We start from the raw sequence: 18769 nt of genomic DNA on the forward strand, positions 1-18769 counted from the left end.
AGCCTAATCAGCTGCACTTCAGGTCCACGTATGCGCTTCAGGCTCCAAGCCTACATTGCACATGACCCCCGGTGGGGCCCATTGGTGAGACCATGGGTGAGGTCTATATGAGTTTGCTAGCTATGTGGAAACCAGACACCAAAGATAAGCTATCAGAATGCTCTCCCCCACCTCCTTGTCTTTCCCTCCCCCTCCCCCACACACTCCTGCTTCTCCTGTACCAGTATAATGGGGCTCATCCTGCTAAGTGTCACCACAGCACAGGAAGCCATTCGCTTCCAACCGTCCACAACATCTCCGATGGCCTTCGTGCGGGACGTGCAATGATGCGAGAAAGGGGCTTGAGCCGGGAGGCCGGGTGGGGGTTGGGGATGACAGGCAGCTGTGCGGAACATGCGGAACAACAGAGGAAGAGAGTTGCAATTAAAGTATATCTCAGTTGAGACATGAATCCTGAAAATACTGCTTACTCACTATGGATATTCATCGAATATGAATGTATCTGATTTTTTTTTTTTTATATGGTAGGGTAATATATTTTTTGTGGCGAGAACAATGTGCCCTTGGACCTCTGAAGTGCTTTAACATACGGCTCACCGACACAAAAGTTCATGTGAACCAGAACTTAATGTTGGCTCATTTTTTTGATGCACAAAAATGTAGGGAAACAACAGCACAGTTGATTTGAGGAGGGGAGTCTGTTCCTGCAGAGTCATCTGACCTGCGTCAAGGCAAGTTGGTTTCAGATCGCTGACATCCACCTCCTTCCCATCAAACACCAAATCACTCCCAGAAGCTGCACTTTTACCCTTTTATTCAACTATACAAAAAGGAATTAATCAAGCAAGATACAACAACTTACTCAAGAGCAATCGGGTTCTTCAGTGGTGTGAATGGGGGGGGGGGGGGGGGGGGGGTGTTATGAGCAGGAACACTGATCATGAGAGTAAGTAGGCCTCTGCGATGAGCACTGTAACACTGCAGCCAGACAGTGTAAAACAGGTACAGAACATGGTGATCATGGACAGCAGGTAGGCCTCAGAACTGAAGAACTGATTGTAACACTGATCAAACTGAAGGTAAACAAGGCTCGGCACCAGGAATATAAAACTGGGCAGACAGTCGACAGTGTTCGGAACAGGAGAGTGTAATGCGGAGCTGATGGAGATGGACAATAAATAGGGTTCGGACAAGGAGCTGTGTCAGACCGATGTCACATGGCTGCTCTGTGTTCTCAAGTAGACTGCAGTGAGAACAGGCAGCCGTGTCACTAAAAAAAGTACAAGCGCAGTAAACCACAGTTCCATGGGAAACAGAGATCATCCTGGGTCAACTGGTTTCTGGCGCTGAGAGTCTGGACAGAAAGCGATGTTCTGGGAGGATAACTCTGGGAAGGAGATCAGCGGCCACTCACCCAGATCTCAATGGAGCCGAGACATACGGAAAGGAAAGGCAGTTAATGGTGCTGAAATAAGTACTTTTCGACGCAGACCCCTCTGACTCCTCGCTGTCAGACCTCTGCTCTCACTTAACACTGAACAATGTGGAAAGCGTCACTCTGAAGATCTGAGTCGTATGGTCCAGACAGGGTTTGCTCTCAGTCCAAACAAACAGGCTGCCTTGCTTCTCTGTATCTGTCCTTCCAAGGAGCTCTGTGATGCTGGAAATCTCCAGGGTGGAAACGCTTCACTCTTTTCTGAAGGAGCCCAAATCAGGTGGTGGCGGACTTAACCCTAGAGGAAAGTACTTGGCGGAACCGCCTCTTCAGCTCCTGCATGTTGGGCGACTTAGGCCTGGCCAAGTGGAGCCCGCTCCGCCTCTTCTCGCCATTGGCTCCGCCCACCGCCCGGCTCACCTCCTGGCACAGGTGTAGGAAGGCAGCTTGCACCCCTTCGTTGCTCTCCCGGGCAGAGGCCTCGAAATAGACCCCACCCAGCTGAGCTGCCAGCGTCTCCCCTTGGTCGGTCGGCACCTGTCGTGCCCGGAGCAGGTCGCTCTTGTTGCCCACCAGAATGATGGGGATGCCGCCGCTGGGATGGATGCGTCGCACGTGGTCATAGAGGGGCAGGACTGTACGGTAGCTGGCCGAGTCCGTGATGGAGAAGACCAGCACGTAGCCGTCGGCCCAGTAGATTGAGCGGTTGATCTGCTCTTGGCACACGAGGCCCTCACCATCGTCCTGGAAAAGAGAACGAGAAAGATAGGGTACCAGGTGTGGGAGTGGTTAAGGACATGGACTTGCAGCCTGAAGTATAAACAGTGGCTTACTGGAATCGTACTCTTTTTAGTGCCTGTTCTCATGCACTTCTCCTTACTGCGACCTATCTGTTGAAAGGGTAAGCACGCATTGCGTTCGCTCCACAACAAACGAATTTCAGAAAACGGAAAAGTGAAGAAAAAGCAATATGTAAAGTATAAAACGAAAAGTGAAAAGTGTCCAGAAATGTTTGAAAATGTATAACTCGAGTGTTCGTAACACAAGGAGTCAGTCTATAAAGTTCACATCTAATGATAACCTGTATGTTTTTAATAGTAGTTGCCTTTAAGCCATGACTTTAAGAAAGGGAAAGTGATGAACAGGGAACGAGGCCCTGAGCGGCAGCAAACACCATGAGGCTGAATCCTCCGTATTCGTCTTATCGCGCCTGCTTTGAGGACTTTGACATTTTTATCATTCTTCTATGAGTCTTCCAGACATACAAAGGCCAAGAAACATAACATTTCTGATCATAAGTGCGTAAAACTGATGAATAATCTAACTGCTTGTCTGTCTGCCCCTTTTCACATGCAATCCCTCAGAAGAAAGACTGAAATGCACAAAACATTGTTTTTCCCATCGAAGAGAAAAAGGAATCTGGAATGAACGCCCCAAAAATATAGTCAAAGCCAAATCTCTGAACTCATTCAAAAGACATCTGAAATCCATATTAAAGTCCATAAGCCACTGGAAAACTGTACAACTGAGGTGTCCTGATTATTTTTTTCCCTCAAGATGACATAATTTCTCTCTAAAAATGATAAACATTAATGATTTTGCAAAATAAATTAATAATACACTTCAATAAATGTGTTTCTGTGACATTTGAACAGATTTAGATTTTTAACTGGTAATATATTGAGAGTCATTCCTGGTGAACAATAATCATGTTCTTTAAGGTGGAATTTAATCCCAACACTTGGCTGAGTATAAGTAGTCTTAACATGTAGGTACTAGTGCAGAATTTAGGAGATGGTGTGAGGTGACAAGCAGCACTGATTGAGATGTCTCTAAAGAAAAACAAACAAGACATCTTGTCCATATAACTAACTCATGCTAAGGTCAGGACAAAGGGCCTTATTGATCTTGGGTGTGAAAACATGCCTAGCAAGGAGTCCCGGTCCAGGTCAGGGTTGTGATGAAGGCCTGATGATCGTTCCTGCTGTTTTGCTAACATAAAACGAGGAACGGACAGAACCGCAGAGGCACTGGGGGGGGTTTGATGATAACTGGAGATACGGTGCACTGATTTCACGTCATCTGGATGAAAAACCGTAGGAGAGACTGAGTTGATGGTGACAGGGGAGTTCTGCAGTAGCCTTTAAATTTCATACCTGCAGGGCTACGCAAGGGGTGTCTTGAACCTTCAGGGTCACCTCCTCTCCATCCAGGGTGATTTTCCTTGCATATAGGGCTCCTAGAAATGAAAAATGTTATACAAACCATGGGGGGGGGGTGGCGCGGTGGTGCAGTGAGTTGGACCGGGTCCTGTTCTCCAGTGGGTCTGGGGTTTGAGTCCCGCTTCGAGTGCCTTTTGACAGACTGGCGTCCCGTCCTGGGTGTGTCCCCTCCCCCCTCCAGCCTTACGTCCTGTGTTGCCGGGTTAGGCTCCGGCTCCCCGCGACCCCGTATGGGACAAGCAGTTCAGAAAATGTGTGTGTGAATACAAACAATTTGATACTTTTTATATGCATTATTTTCTATTTATTACATACAGTATGTATATTTTTTTAAACACATTAATGAATTTTAATGAAAAAGAATAAGCAATGAAAGCAAAAGTACTCACCTGTGTTAGGTTCATAATCCCCGATGAATTTTTTGGTGAGAAACCTCACGATCAAAGCTGCAAAATGGCATAAGAAGTAATGCATGCACACATATGATACAAGAGGTGCGTCAGCTGGCGAGTAACTTTAACTACCCACTCAGAGTCACTGCAATACAAAAGGTCCCGTTAGCTGGTGTGGTGTGTATGGCTGTTACATTTATTCAAACTCCTCTCCAAAGCAACTTACAAGGTTAGGGTACTTAGAAATAATTAACAAGTCATACAGCTGGGTAATTTTACTATAGTAATTCAGGACAAGTACCTTGCTCAGAGGTACTACAGCCAGAAATGAGATTCAAACCTGCAGCCTTTGGAGCCAAAAAAAACAGCAGCTTTACCCATTATACTACCAGCTACTCTTATCACCACCTCCTGCTGACTTCTGATCAGGAAACTTACCCTGAATTCATGGCCTGATCATATAACTGTACAATTAGCTATCAGACGCAATGGCGCGAGTCAAATAACCGTTAATAATAATTCAGCAGTATACAACAATGGCCTATATAAAGAATAGGTGTCACCACGCCCCCTGGTGGTCATGATTAATGTGTCACTTTCCCAAAGTTCTATGGGATTCAGAGGGATTTTCTGAAACAAAGTATCCGATTACTGTAACAGTAAAATGACCAAAACGAGCACAAATATAACACTTCACAGAAGAGAAAGGCTATATATTAACATCTCCCGTGATTTTAATGTGTGGTTATTTATGTGTTTCTACAGAACTTGCCATTTTATGTTTTTTAAACCATCTTTTGAACAGTGTTCATTTGCTTGAAACTCCTTCAGCGCTGCGCTTTAAACGCGACTGAAAAAGTGCCATTTCCGTGAAATTACAGCTGTTTAGGTGGACAGAAGCATAAAACCAAGGCGGGTTATTTATTAACACACACATTCACATTCACACACACGGAGCTACCGTGCGTTAACACGCTGGACCTTTATAAACCCTTGGCAGAGTAAGGAGTCCTCGGAATCGGATTTTAAAAACGTATAAAATCATGTAACAGGAGGTTTCACTGCAGTGTTAGATCACACACCTGTTTTTCCGACTTTGCTCGCGCCCAGAACGACGATCTTGACGTCCTTGTCGTCGTCGGGCGCGCACTCCTGGAGCGGGTGCTCGGGGATGGGCACGAGCAGAAAGTTGGTGGTCCCTGCGCTCATGGCTGCAGACGCACCGTCCCCGCCGCCGATCGCCGCGTCTCCCTTCGTACGAGCTACAGACGGGTACCGCAGGGTTGTGGGTTCAGATCCATCGACGGTCCACAAGGAGCCCCCTCCCCCCCACCGGCGAAGACCCCTTCACTTCAGCGATGCCGAGGGTACGATCTCGCGGACGGACTGGGAAGTTCTACACTACAGCCTGGAAACCCCGCGTGACCGAGCGACCCCCGTCCCAGAGTCTCCGTGTCCATACCCCCCCCACCCCTTTCATTTAAATATCTGGAGATCCTGGGTCCTGTGTGACAGAGAAGCCAGCAGCGCAGTTTGAGGGAGTGAAGCGCAGAGCACACTGGTGTGTGTGTGTGGCGGGGGGGGGGCGCTGTATTAAAACTGGGCGGGATTCAAGGTCCCAAAACTACACTTACCATGTTACTACATACCACCAGGGTACAACATATTGATCTTAACAACTACCTCTTTCAATCTCTTTCTACGTCACTAAATCATCGGTCAGTCATCTACGGCTCAGTCATCAGCACTCCGTGATGGTCAGGAATGCTGGATGGAAAGCTGATCAGAAAATTGCATACATGTGCATATATCCCCAATATTACATGCATGTACACTATGCAGTATGACGTATTACATTCATATACATGCACTCACACAGGGGTTGGATAAAATAATCGAAACACCCATATAAAAGGAGTTAATGACAGCATTCCAAGAATTGCTGAAGCTGTTCTGAAGGCAAAGGGTGTCCTTACTTCTTATTAGGTCCTCGGTATTAACATATTTTACAAGTTTTTGTTATTATTGTCCACCCTCTGTATATCCACAGACAGAGGGAGCAAATAAACCAGAAGGCACACGATTTAGCGCTAAAAAATCGCAAAATAAGTATATAAACAATCGTCTCTGTGTGTGTATTTTACTATCTCGACAGAAAAGCAAACTAGAAACTTCTGAGGCGTAGCAAATCAAGTCCTGTGTAATGGAGAAAGCGGTCAGAAGAGGGCGATATAGAGGGGGTTCCCAGCGCTGTGTATAATGTAGAGAAATGCTAACCTCATACAGCAGCAACACACAAAGTGACCTCTGGTGAACACATGCATGTGCCTTCAGGATAATAATTAATATTTGCATTGGAAGCCAACTTGAGCAGTGAATTAATTGAACACACATAATAATTCACCTCTGGTAGAAATTCTGATGCAACGCTTTTCGTACAACGTTTTTGCAAAGTCTTGAAATTCATGAATTAATAGAATTAATTATAAAAATGTCGTCACTCTGGTCAGATTTATTGCAGCAGGCCACGCAAGGACGGTCAGCCCATTCTTTCTTATTATTATTTTTTAATGTTTAAAGTTATGCCTGCGCGAATTTTTCCCCCACGAGGCCTCGTTCGTTTCGAGCGGCTCCGGGGAGTTGTGGGCGGGGCGTGGACCGGGGGGGCGGGGCCTGCTGGGGTCGCGGCTGCGCGCAACGCACGGAGGGCAAAGCGGGCGATACTCCCTCCTCCTCCTCTTCCTCCTCCTCCTCCTCCTGCTGCTGCGAACGCCGCTGCTGTCATCTGTGGCAGTTCGGACACCCGGTTTCCCCCACCCGGAACTGGAGCCCCCCGCGGCTCGTCGCCGTTTCCACAGCTGCGGTTCGGTCCAATATGGCGGCGGACGGATGGAAATACTGATGACAGTCCGCAAAATCGCCTCGATTTGTACCATGGTGAGTCAGTGCGCTGCCTTCGTTCGTGGGCATCGCGTGCTTCCTCCGGCCCGATGGGTGCTTCCAACGACCGGGGCGGCTGTGACCTGATCATGTCACACACGCAACAGTTTCCGTGTTTCCACTGCGTGACCGCGCGTTGCTCGAAACGCGGGGGGGGGGGACGGCCACAGCGGCGCGATAGTGTTGGCATGTTTCGCTGGGATACACACATACATTATTATACACACACACACACACATACACACACACATCGATCGTTCCGGCGGCGGATTCGTTATTGCGGGAGCGTGCGAGTCGGCGCGGTTCAGCGCGAGGCGGGTTCCGCGAGCGCTCCCCCCTGCGTGTCGATACATTGTGTCGAACTGTGTGGACACATCAAAGGGAGCAGAAGAGCCCGGCAGCTGCAGTGTAAACAGCAGGGGCAACAACTGCAGTAGCCGCTGCGGATCGTGCGCGGACATTACAAATAATTTAAGATTAATATCCTTACATTTCAGTGTTTATGGAAGCTTCAGCTCGTTCGCAGCGTTAATCCGGGACACAGTGGGCCGAGTGTGTCCTTTTCGCACCAGGGAGGGCACAGGTACACGCTGCTTTCCCTCTGGTGCTTTGGGGTCACTTCACGCCCTGAAGGAGTGGTTAGACCCATGATGATCTTGCAGTCTGAACTTCCTGGGCTTGATGATCCCCTTCTAGTATCCTCGATCAGTATGATCACCCTGATTTATACAGTAAAGTACCTTGCTTTATAAATTAGTAGGTTGAAGTTGGTCGTCTGACATAAGTCACAAAAGGCTCAGATCAGTCAAAGTTAGTAATAATAAAAAGAGTGGATAAATTATTAGGAATTAAGTTGCTTGTTAATTTTCAGAATGTGATGTTCAGTGATCAATGTTCAGAATGTAATATGTTGTGTATGTACATTGGCGCTCCTATGAATATTAAATTATAACGCTCATCCTTAACATGTTGTTTATCACCTGTCAACTTGGCATCGGGGTGTCCAACATGCTGCTGGTTTGTGTTACAAGCAGAGTCTCTTTGTTTGCAATCTAGCTAAAGTAGTTAAGGCTAAGAACTCAAAGAAGTCCAACATTATAATGACTTTGAAAAAAAGAGCTGCAGTTCAGATCAATACAGTGACGCGTTCGTGTGCCTGTGAAGTCTGTTTTCCGGAACATGACCACAGTGATTTACGCTGCAGCTCCATTATCCACGAGGCCCTTTCACAGCCAGCTCCTTGTAGCAACAGACGAAACTAGAAATGTGTGGCTGACAGCATGTGGAATGGTGGTTAACGCACTCAATTCATCTTAAGCAGTTGTGTGTTTAAGTCCCAGGCTGGGACCTTGTCTTGATGCTGAGTGTTTTCTCTGGGGTGTGGTGTTTCCTCATAGGATGGGATTGCGAGTGGAAGTTAGACATGTGAAGCGTAGGGTTTGCTGATGAGCTCCGTTTCCCAGGGGGTTGATTGTCCTCCCCCTCATGTTCGTGGTATTCCCCCACAACTGAAAGACATGCGGACATATTTAATTTGCATTTGTGCATATTGCCCTGTGTGCGAGAGTGTGTGTGTGTGTGTGTGTGTGTGTGTTTCGTGATGTGTGTGTTCGCAGGTGGCACGATGGCACAGCGAGTAGCGCTGCTGTCTCGCAGCACTTGGGTGGTGTGAGAGGACATGGGTTCGATCCCCGCTCAGTCTGTGTGGAGTTTGCATCTTCTCCCCGTGTCTGTGCTCTGGTTTCCTCCCACAGTCCAAAGACACGCTGTTCAGGTTCCCCCATAGTGTGTGAGTGACAGAGAGAGTGTGTTCCACTGATGTATAGATGAGTGACCCAGTGTAAGCAGTGTATCTAGCAGTGTAAGTCACCTTGGTGAATAAGGTGTGTGGGCTCATAACACTACATGGAGTTTGTTGGAAGTCACTTTGGAGAAAAGTGTAAACGTAATGCAGATGTGATGGAACCCTAGGTATATCCTACCTTGCAGACTGTATTTCCAGGAATAGGTTCCTGATCAATACCACCTTGATTGGCTATTGATAAGGGGATTGATGGGTGTATAATGTCTTGAGCCAGCAGGTGCTGCCGCAGTCGGTGCTGTTGGGTGTCAATCCCGTGAAATGCAGCTCAAGCTACGTCTTAGTGGACGGTGTGTGTGAGGAAGCAGCAGTGATCGCCTGTGTCCCTTGTCTTCCAGGGCGCCAATGCCTCCGCTCTGGAGAAAGAGATTGGACCAGAACAGTTTCCGGTCAATGAGCACTACTTTGGACTCGTCAATGTAAGTGCGCTGACTTCCTGTGGTAGTTCCTACTTGCTGACGAGCTGTGAAATCTAAGGGGTGTGTCTGAGGTGGAGCGTTGGACACGTGGTGAGACTGAATCTTTGAAAAGATAATAAAACTTCAGTAACAGATGTAGTGCAGCCAGGGGAGCAGTGGTTAGAGGCATTACCCTGTAACCCAATGTCTTAGGTTAAAATCCTCCTCCAGCCATACCCTTGATCAAAGTTCTGTATTTACCCTAAATTGATGCAGTAAAAATTACCCAAATGAATAAATGGCCCCTTAAATAACTGTAGCCCTAAGAAACTTAGTATACAAACGTAACATTGTGAGTCACCTTGGATGAAGGTGGCAGATCTGGAATAGCAGATCTAGGACAGCTGGTAGCATAGTGGTTAAAGCTTCTGCCTTTAGACCCAAAGGTCGCAGGTTCGACCTTTAGCACCCTTGAGCAAGGTACTTACTCGAAAGTTGCTCCAGTAACGTCACCCAGCTCTATAAATGGGTAAATAATTGTAACCTCGTAATAATTGTAACTTTAACATTGTAAGTCGCTTTGGGAGGAAAGCGTGAGCTAAATGAATAAATATAGTAGTGATGTAAATACGTTGTTTATTGAGAGCTGAGACTGAGTGCAGTTAACTTTCTGAATTAGTGATGACTAATGCATCTTTTCTGAGCAGTGGAAAGACCCATGCAAATTAAATTTTTGGGAAGTTGGTTACGTTTTTTTTAAAAAATCTCCATGTCTATATTAATGTCCTTGTTGGTTTTCGTTGTGCTGGCTTTTAAAACATTGGCACACATTTTGTCCCATCTACTTTGACCTACGTATACTTAAACGAAATGATCTGTTGTCATCCTGGTTAAAAACTAAGCTGTCTTTCTTATTTGCCCACGCCCACCCCTCCCCCACCCGCCCAGTTTGGCAACACATGCTACTGCAACTCGGTGCTGCAGGCGCTGTACTTCTGCCGGCCCTTCCGGGAGAAGGTGCTGGCCTACAAGGCCCAGCCGCGGCGCAAGGAGAGCCTCCTCACGTGCCTGGCTGACCTGTTCAACAGCATCGCCACGCAGAAGAAGAAGGTGGGCGTCATCCCGCCCAAGAAGTTCATCTCCAGGCTGAGGAAGGAGAACGGTGAGAAGGGGGTCGGGCCCGGCGGGTGCTGGGCGTTTTGCGTCTTCCGTGTTAATGACTCTGTGTATATTTCACTGCATAAGCGACAGACAGAAATGCGTAGTTGGCTGCGCCTTCGTAACACGACTGACATGGGCTTAGATCTTGGAAGATCACTTAGAGCAGCGGAGCAGCCAACAGTAGGGTGTCACAACAAAAGATGGAGCATCGCTGGCTCACACAGGTGGAAGTGTCAGTCACTCGGTGATGAGCTCGGTTCCTTCTGCCTGCTTCTCTTCCCAGAGCTGTTTGACAACTACATGCAGCAAGACGCCCACGAGTTCCTCAACTACTTGCTGAACACCATCGCTGACCTGCTGCAGGAGGAGAAAGGCCAGGAGCGACAGCAGAACGGCAAGCTGGTGCAGAACGGTGGCGCCCCGGGTGGACCCACCGCTACGGAAGGCGAGGAGGCTCACAAGGCCCCGCAGCAGACCTGGGTCCACGAGATCTTCCAGGGCACGCTGACCAATGAGACGCGGTGCCTCAACTGCGAGGCGGTGAGAACAGGGCGCGAGGCGGGGTGTGCGGGTGGGGAAGCAGAACGGTGGTGGAAGCGTTTGTCACCGCCGCACCTCTTTAATGTGGGCGCGCCCTTCGTCTCCAGGTGAGCAGCAAAGACGAGGACTTCCTGGACTTGTCGGTGGACGTGGAACAGAACACCTCCATCACACACTGCCTGAGGTAGGCCCAGCTCCCTTTGTGGATGTACCACCTGTAGGCGAGGCTAAGGACAGTCTTCCAGCAACTTCCTTTGACTGTATTTGCACGTGCAGGGGCTTCAGCGACACGGAGACGCTGTGCAGCGAGTACAAGTACTACTGCGAGCAGTGCCGGAGTAAGCAGGAGGCCCAGAAGAGGTGAGGAGGTGGGACTGGGTGTGTCGCATAAGGATAGAGACGGGGGAACCCATGTCCATCATTTGGACTTAAGAAAATGTAGTTTGTTCCATAAGATCTGTGTTATCAACTTTCAACTTGCACTTACAAGGAATTACTTATGAGGATGGAAGTTTTGACTTCAGTTTTTGAAATAAACTACTGTATAATAATGAGTGCAAAGGTAAGAGGAAGTTTTGAAGAAAGTGCTACAAATTGGGAAGGTAACTGAAAACCTTACGTGAAGGTTGAAACGATGAAACGCAAAGAATTCTCCTGAAAGGCAGCATCATTATAAATGACTTTGCGTGGTTTAATTTACTGTTCATTAGTGGTTCTCCCATTAGCACTAGTCGATAAATGGAAACATCTCATATTTTCACCGGTTGGGTAGTTGTTCCTTAGCTATCGCTAGTTCAGCGTAACACAACAGATAAATGACAGGTTTCTACGAAGTGATCCACTTCAGTAAACAAAACGTCCAAGATGGGTTGCGGTGCAAGAGCGAACGCTACATCTCCGTAGCCGAAACATCCAGATCGCCTCGAGATACATGTTGGATCTGCTTCGGCAGCAGATTGACTGTTGCCATAGAAACGAGTCGCAGGTGGGCTTCAGGCATTGTCATTAGTATGACTGTTGAGTTGCGCAACCCCCGATCTCCACCGGCAGCAAAGGCGGTTGGCTGCATAAACTGCGTTTCGAAAATGCATGTGGAACATCTCCTAGCTCTTCTTTTTTTCAGGCCATAGCAAAGGAGGAAAGGAACGGGGTGTCCTTTGTGTAAATCTCTGCCTTAACGCTCTCATTCCGTGACTGCGTGTGTTTCTGTCCGCTACCTGGCTCTGAGGAGGCCAAGTGTGAAGTGTTTGTGGTTGAACACTGTGCGTGTGTGTGTGAAGGATGCGGGTGAAGAAGCTGCCCATGATCCTGGCCCTCCACCTGAAGCGCTTTAAGTACATGGAGCAGCTACACCGCTACACCAAGCTGTCGTACCGCGTGGTCTTCCCCCTGGAGCTCCGCCTCTTCAACACCTCCGGCGACGCCACCAATCCCGACCGCATGTACGACCTGGTGGCCGTGGTGGTGCACTGTGGCAGGTGGGTTTTATAGGCCCTTCTCCAGCTGCCCGTGTGCACTTACGCACACGAACGTGCTCATCCACACACACGAGCCACGTGTGACCGACATCTCCTCTGCTCTGCAGCGGGCCGAATCGAGGGCACTACATCACCATCGTGAAGAGCCACGGCTTCTGGCTCCTTTTTGATGACGACATTGTGGAGGTGAGCGCAGTTCCTAGGCTTCTCCAGACTTGTCGAAGGGGTCTCTCTTTCTGGAGGACTTGTATTCTGTATGCCACCGACTTCTTTAATTTAATTTTTGTCATACCCCTTACACACTTGTAGTAGGCAGGGTTTTGCACTGTACACCCACTGACATTAACCTCCGCTTATATTTGTTGCTATTGTTTTGTTGTACTGTTCTGCATTTTATTCTGCTTTTTTTTTTTGTGTTTTGCCATACTCTGTTCTGCATATGGATGTTGCATCGCATTCAGGGAGCTGCGGAAACTGATTGTCCTTATACTTGTATAATGGTGATAAAGGTGAATTGAGTGCAATTGAATCCCGGAGGGAGGAAAACTCGCAGCAGAAATGAGATGCCATTGTACTCCTTTTGCATCTACATGTTCCTGGGCTCCGTCCTTCCGGAAACCAGGATGTGGAATATGCTGCTTAGTCAGAATATAGGAAAAGAATGAAATGATTCATGAATTAGATCAAATGTATAGATGTTAATGTGAGACCTGCTCCCGTGCGGTGAGGTTATGGCAAAACCAGCGATGTCCCGATTGCATCTCATCCGAGTGCTCATCGTACCTCTCGCTCCCTGTGTGCAGAAGATCGATGCCCAGGCGATCGAGGAGTTCTACGGTCTGACGTCGGACATTTCCAAGAACTCCGAGTCGGGATACATCCTCTTCTACCAGTCCAGAGACTGAGCGAACTTCGCTGGTCATGAGTGCGGTGGGGCCTGTCCTGTGCGGACCCCACCCATTCGGGACATTTATGTGTGGAACATCGGCGTGGAACAACAAATCTTTAAGCGTAAGAAGGCTGACCGGATGCGGCATCCGCGTTGCAGAGAGGCGCCCTGGTCCTGAAATCCCTTATCTTCCATGGTTGTTGTCTCTGTTGTTAAGAAGCGACTCGGACTGCCATCCCAGCTCTTGACAGGCTCTGTCCCGCACTTGCAGGGCAGCGCAGAAGCTACGCTGGGTACGAGCTGGGGTTTGAGGGCACTTATAAATGGGGTGTACTGCGTGCACCAGTGGGCACTCAGCACGATCGTAATATTCAGGTGTCTTTACAGGACCAGGAGGGGGCGCTAACCATATATACAATCAGTGACAGTAGGTGAAGTCAGATGATTTCTGATTTCTATGGATAGAGTATGATTCATACCCATAATGCTATGTATATACATATGTATATACACATTCATACATACACAGGTACATATGTGCATGCTTGCATACATATGTCTGGATCTCCATACCGGCGGTGGGGTGGGGTGGGGTGGGGTTGAGCGCGCAGCCAGTGTAAATGTATCCGTGAGCTGGGTACGTGCCTTGTGAATGTGAAGCGGTCTTGGGGGTGGCGTCTCGGAGCATTCGGGGGCGCTCTTCTCATCCGTTAACCGTAGTAGGCGCTCTGCTTCACTCATCTGCACCTACAAGACGGTGTGTCATGGAGGAAAACCGGATCAGAACCTCCCCCCCCCCCCTCTCAAATTTATGCTGACCCTCTCTCTAATAGTTGAAAAATATTTATTAATAAAGTTTCAAGCAGCTACTTAGTACGTGGTAACTCCGGGTTTTGCGTTTTCCTTATTTATTTTTACTGTTTTTACACTTTATGGTTGGTCGATGCAGTTTCACATGCGCTCCCCCAGTGTGTGACTGATAGAAAAGATGCGTCATGTGGACGTGTCCTCACTAGGAGACCGCATTTAGTCTTTGGCAGGACTGTGGTATTGGAAACCCTTCCACTGCATGGGGGTCGTCCTGCTTTTGGTAATACCGGTCATTAGCATGGACCTGTCCATGGCCCAGCCCGTGAGACATACAACTTCTGACAGTGCCGTCCAGTCCACATGACATTTGTATGGCGGTTGGGGGCGGAGCTCTGCAGGCGGTGGGCGGGGCTTCCCGTAAAAGTGAGCCCAGACGTCAGACTCCAGTAAACACTGTATTTTCTGCTGACATCTATCTTGGAAAATGTGAGGCACATTATTACCGATGTTTGTTACTATAGGCACCAAAACAGCGCAAAAATATACCCAAACAGGAATGATACAGTAACCACCATTATAGCTGGTATTATGCAGTAAGAAATGAGTACAAAGATGGGCTTTCAGTGTGCCGCACTTTTTCTCACATTGTGTGTCCTGCATGGTAATAACACTAAATATGAACGAGTAAAGTTGTCATCCTTCCTCTGTGGGGAACAAAATTGGATACAGAGCAGAGACTGACTATAGGGGACAATTTTATTTAGCGCTGAAGGCACCAGACTTGTGATCATGCTGTTTTGTGACATGGTAGATTCTTTATGTGGATCATTTTGGCAGAATGAAATTTGCAAAAATTGAGTTGAAATAAATAAAATCTAAGAATTTAAACTGTGTGCTTTTCTCTGGCCCACTCTGAATCTCAGCATTTGTCACTCGGCCATATCCATGTGTCCGCAGCTAAAGTTCTCTGTACACTTACTTATGTCACAGTGTGCAGGATCGTGGAGTAACGCGCCATTTGTTTATGTAAACAGTTTGCTTTTACAATGTACTGAGTTGAGTAAAAATGAAGGTGAAAATACTGTACATAGATATATTATGTCACAGGTATGTTTCTCACATAAGTCTCATCCTTCAGCCTCCAGCATTTGATTGTTGATGCTGTAAAGTTAGGGAATGTAAAATTAAAATTGTAATTATTTACTCAGGGCACAACAACATTCCTGTAGGGGGGTGTGGTGGCGCAGCGGGTTGAACCGGGTCCTGCTCTCCGGTGGGTCTGGGGTTAGAGTCCTGCTTGGGGTGCCTTGTGACAGACTGGTGTCCCATCCTGGGTGTGTCCCCTCCCCCTCCGGCCTTGCGCCCTGTGTTGCCGGGTTAGGCTCTGGCTCCCCGCGGCCCCCGTATGGGCCAAGCGGTTCAGACAACAACATTCCAGTACATTTATCTCAAATTTATTTAATCAACCAGGTTAATTGGGTTAAATCAGGCTTAGAACCAGTTACAGCTGCAAACTAGAATGGGATCCATGCCTAAGGTCATCTCAGTCAGCCAATCAAATCAAAGCCAAGGAAGTTTCCCGCTTCCAGACCCATTATAAATACTGATTCAAACCAGCAAAACACACATTAAGCACTGATGATGTCACCTTGACTTGTGATGAAACGGTTGCAATCCAAACACCACGCTTGGCAAACATCTGACTCAACAGCCTGAGCTATGAACACCACCGGTCTTCTCTACCATTGCTAACATTTATTTGTCTGTTTTTAATTTAATTTTAGGAGACCTGTAAACCCTCTATGTTGAACCAGTTGATTCAAGGCATTAACTCCCTTGGTTAGTCATGCATTATTCAGTAGCTTCCTCCCTGAAATAATTTTTTTATGCCGCAGTAACATATTCACAATAGTGAAAAAAGACAAACGCTTGAAATGAGCAGAAATTTTTGAAGTATATATCGAGTAAAACTTAAGAAAGTCACGTGAACACCTTCGCGTGTGGTAGCCAACTTTTGTCAAAACCAGTGAGACTGAGCCTCCGTGATCATGGTCATTGAGCCCCGTTTCCCACTCGGCTTGAAATGGATCTTCATCTTTTTCGGTTGTTTGAATGACTTGATTGCACTTTAAGAACTTTAATTTGAACTTCAGCTAAGCTGCTTCATTTCTCATGTAATTCAGCAGGTGGCACAGCAGTCAAGGACATGGAGTAAAAGTTACCCAGCTGTATAAAACAGGGTAAATCAATGTAGGCAGATTACTGTTATGACTTGCACCAAAGAAAAGTGCCAGATAAATAAATAAATGAGGATGGAGTAGCAACCTTAAGGTTTCTGGTTCAAACTTACTCTAGTACCCTAAATCAAAAAACCACTCTGAATTAATATAGAAAAAAAAAATATAACTGTTAAAAAGAGTAAAAATAGTCTCAGTCTCTTTGGACAAAAATTAGTAACAATGATGTTTGTTTCCACTCAGCTCCTGCAATGTTCGAACTGAAGCACTTGCGGTTGCGGTGATGTAAAAGATAACATGTTTTTACCATCCTCCCACACACTGCAGACCAGCTCTCTGCTAGTTTGTATTCATAGCCATGACTAAACCTTGACTAAAGCGCAATAAACGCAGCGGCCCGTTTCGGTGCCGATGAGCTCGGTGTGACCGTGGAGCAGGTGACGCCGTGGGTGAGACCCAGAACCTCTGGACCATGAACCCACAAGGAAGCCTCCAGCATAAGAAGGTGAAAATAAACTTTTTATCACAAATTTGCTATTTCAAGCCCTACTCTTTGCATCAGAAAAAGACACCACTATCATTTTATAATATAACCAGCTTTCATATCTACCTGACACTTTCCTCCAAAGTAACTTAGAATGTTGAGGTTACAATTATTTATCCATTTATACAACCGGGTAATTTTACCGGAGCAATTTAGAGTACATACCTTGCTCAACAGTACTAGAAGGAGAGGTGTGGATCAAACCACCAACCTTTGGAACTAAAGGCAGTAGTTCTAACCACTATGCTACCAGCTGTCCCCAACAGCTCTATTCAAATGGTCTTTAACTGCACAACTTCTTTGATCTAGAAGTTTCCATACACTTTCTTGGAGAAATATGAGGGATATATTTTGAAATGTCTTTTCCTCCAGCTGTAATAGATCTAATACAGTGGAGTGATCACTGGTCTTACAGGAGTTTCCAAAATGCAAACCGGCCTGTGAAGGACTGCTAAATAAGGGTACGGTGTCTGTATAACGCGAAACCCGTGATGGTGTAGAGCGATTTTATCCCAACCATGGTGACGTTTCGACAGACGGATACACACGATACCCAGTCGCCCCATGTGCCTTTCTTATTCTCTTCTCTTATTCTCCTTTGCCATTAATAAGAGTGGACACGGAGACAGGAAGGTGTGCAAGAAGAGTGCTGCTGGCAAAAATTCCAGGGTGCGAGCAGAAAAGCTTGCACAGTTAAATAAAAGCTTGGCGTGAAACATTTTGAACCGAATGAAAGGACACGACATCCTCTGCGCGAAGAAAGAGTGGACGTCATGATGCTTTATTACTGGAACATGAATAAGTGACTAAAGGAATTTTTTCGAAGGTGAAGTCCTGAATTTAATGTAGTTTTTCCTTTATTCTATGTGAACTCAGCACGTATTTAAAGTGTGCTATCATTTTTTACTGCGATAATAATTACAATCGGTACAGGTTTGGTTGGGTTTTTTGGCGTTCTGTCCCTAACCCTATTTTTCCTTGATGGTTTTGCATAATGCGTCTCACCTCCGCGTTATAGGAGAGATGCCTGTAGTCGTCAAGGGCCTGAAAAGAGACGTGTCTCCCTCCTGAGGACAAATGCACTATGACTAAATGGGCATTATAGCGTAACCGATCAATAAAAACTCGATTTTCTTTATTTCTCATTGCTTCATTTGCATGGTTTTTCCACACATAACCAGTTAAACAATAAGCACCAAACTGTTTTGCGCATATTTAGGAAACAGGGACGTGCTGTAAAAATGCATAACTTTATTTTGTTCCATGGCATACATGCTGAAATATAGTACATGTTTACAATGTTAATTTACATAGACTCAAGGCAGCCCATTTTGCAGTTTGGTGTAGCTTAATTTTAAAGAAGTACAAGGTTCATGCATAATGGCTTTGACTTCTACTAGCTGCCTATTCAGTGAGTTCAAGGAGAGCAGAGGGACCCACCGAGTCCATGGCTTTCCACCACCGCTGGCATCACTGTGCTGTCTGTTGGTCAATAATTGCGAGTTTCCAAAAACTCATAGTCCTTCAAGCTCCAGAAAAGTTCTATGCTTTCTGACTTGTAAATAAAAAGGTTGAATAATGGTTGGGAAAACTGATCAGAAGTGTAAATATGCTTTTCAGTATTCAGTCCAGCCTGCTGCTCAGCAATACATTTACATTCATTTATTTAGCAGATGCTTTTCTCCAAAGCAACTTCCAACAAACTCTATGTAGTGTTATGAGCCCACACACCTTATTCACGATGGTGACTTAAACTGCTAGATACACTACTTCCACTGGGTCACTCATCCATACATCAGTGGAACACACTCTCTCTCACACACTTTGGGGGAACCTGACCAGCATGTCTTTGGATTGTGGGA

General features: G+C 46.7%; 2 protein-coding genes across 2 annotated transcripts; one reads left to right on the forward strand and one right to left on the reverse strand.

Moving 5' to 3' along the window:
- Positions 1-911: 911 nt before the first annotated feature.
- rasl11a (RAS-like, family 11, member A) lies at positions 912-5595 on the reverse strand. The gene is made up of 4 exons (XM_018733272.2): positions 5132-5595; positions 4047-4103; positions 3592-3674; positions 912-2179 (listed from the first exon to the last, which is right to left on the reverse strand). Exons 1-4 carry the CDS (start codon positions 5256-5258, stop codon positions 1712-1714), a joined length of 735 nt encoding a protein of 244 aa, XP_018588788.1. The 5' UTR covers positions 5259-5595; the 3' UTR covers positions 912-1711.
- Positions 5596-6719: 1124 nt separating this feature from the next.
- LOC108922856 (ubiquitin carboxyl-terminal hydrolase 12) lies at positions 6720-14958 on the forward strand. Its single transcript, XM_018733253.2, has 9 exons — positions 6720-6986; positions 9189-9269; positions 10197-10410; positions 10693-10949; positions 11057-11133; positions 11226-11309; positions 12230-12427; positions 12535-12613; positions 13231-14958. The coding sequence occupies exons 1-9, from the start codon at positions 6939-6941 to the stop codon at positions 13330-13332; spliced, it is 1140 nt and encodes a 379-aa protein (XP_018588769.1). The 5' UTR covers positions 6720-6938; the 3' UTR covers positions 13333-14958.
- The last annotated feature ends 3811 nt before the right edge of the window (positions 14959-18769 follow it).

This window comes from Scleropages formosus, chromosome 13, assembly GCF_900964775.1.
Source record: "Scleropages formosus chromosome 13, fSclFor1.1, whole genome shotgun sequence".
Classification (NCBI taxonomy): domain Eukaryota; kingdom Metazoa; phylum Chordata; class Actinopteri; order Osteoglossiformes; family Osteoglossidae; genus Scleropages; species Scleropages formosus.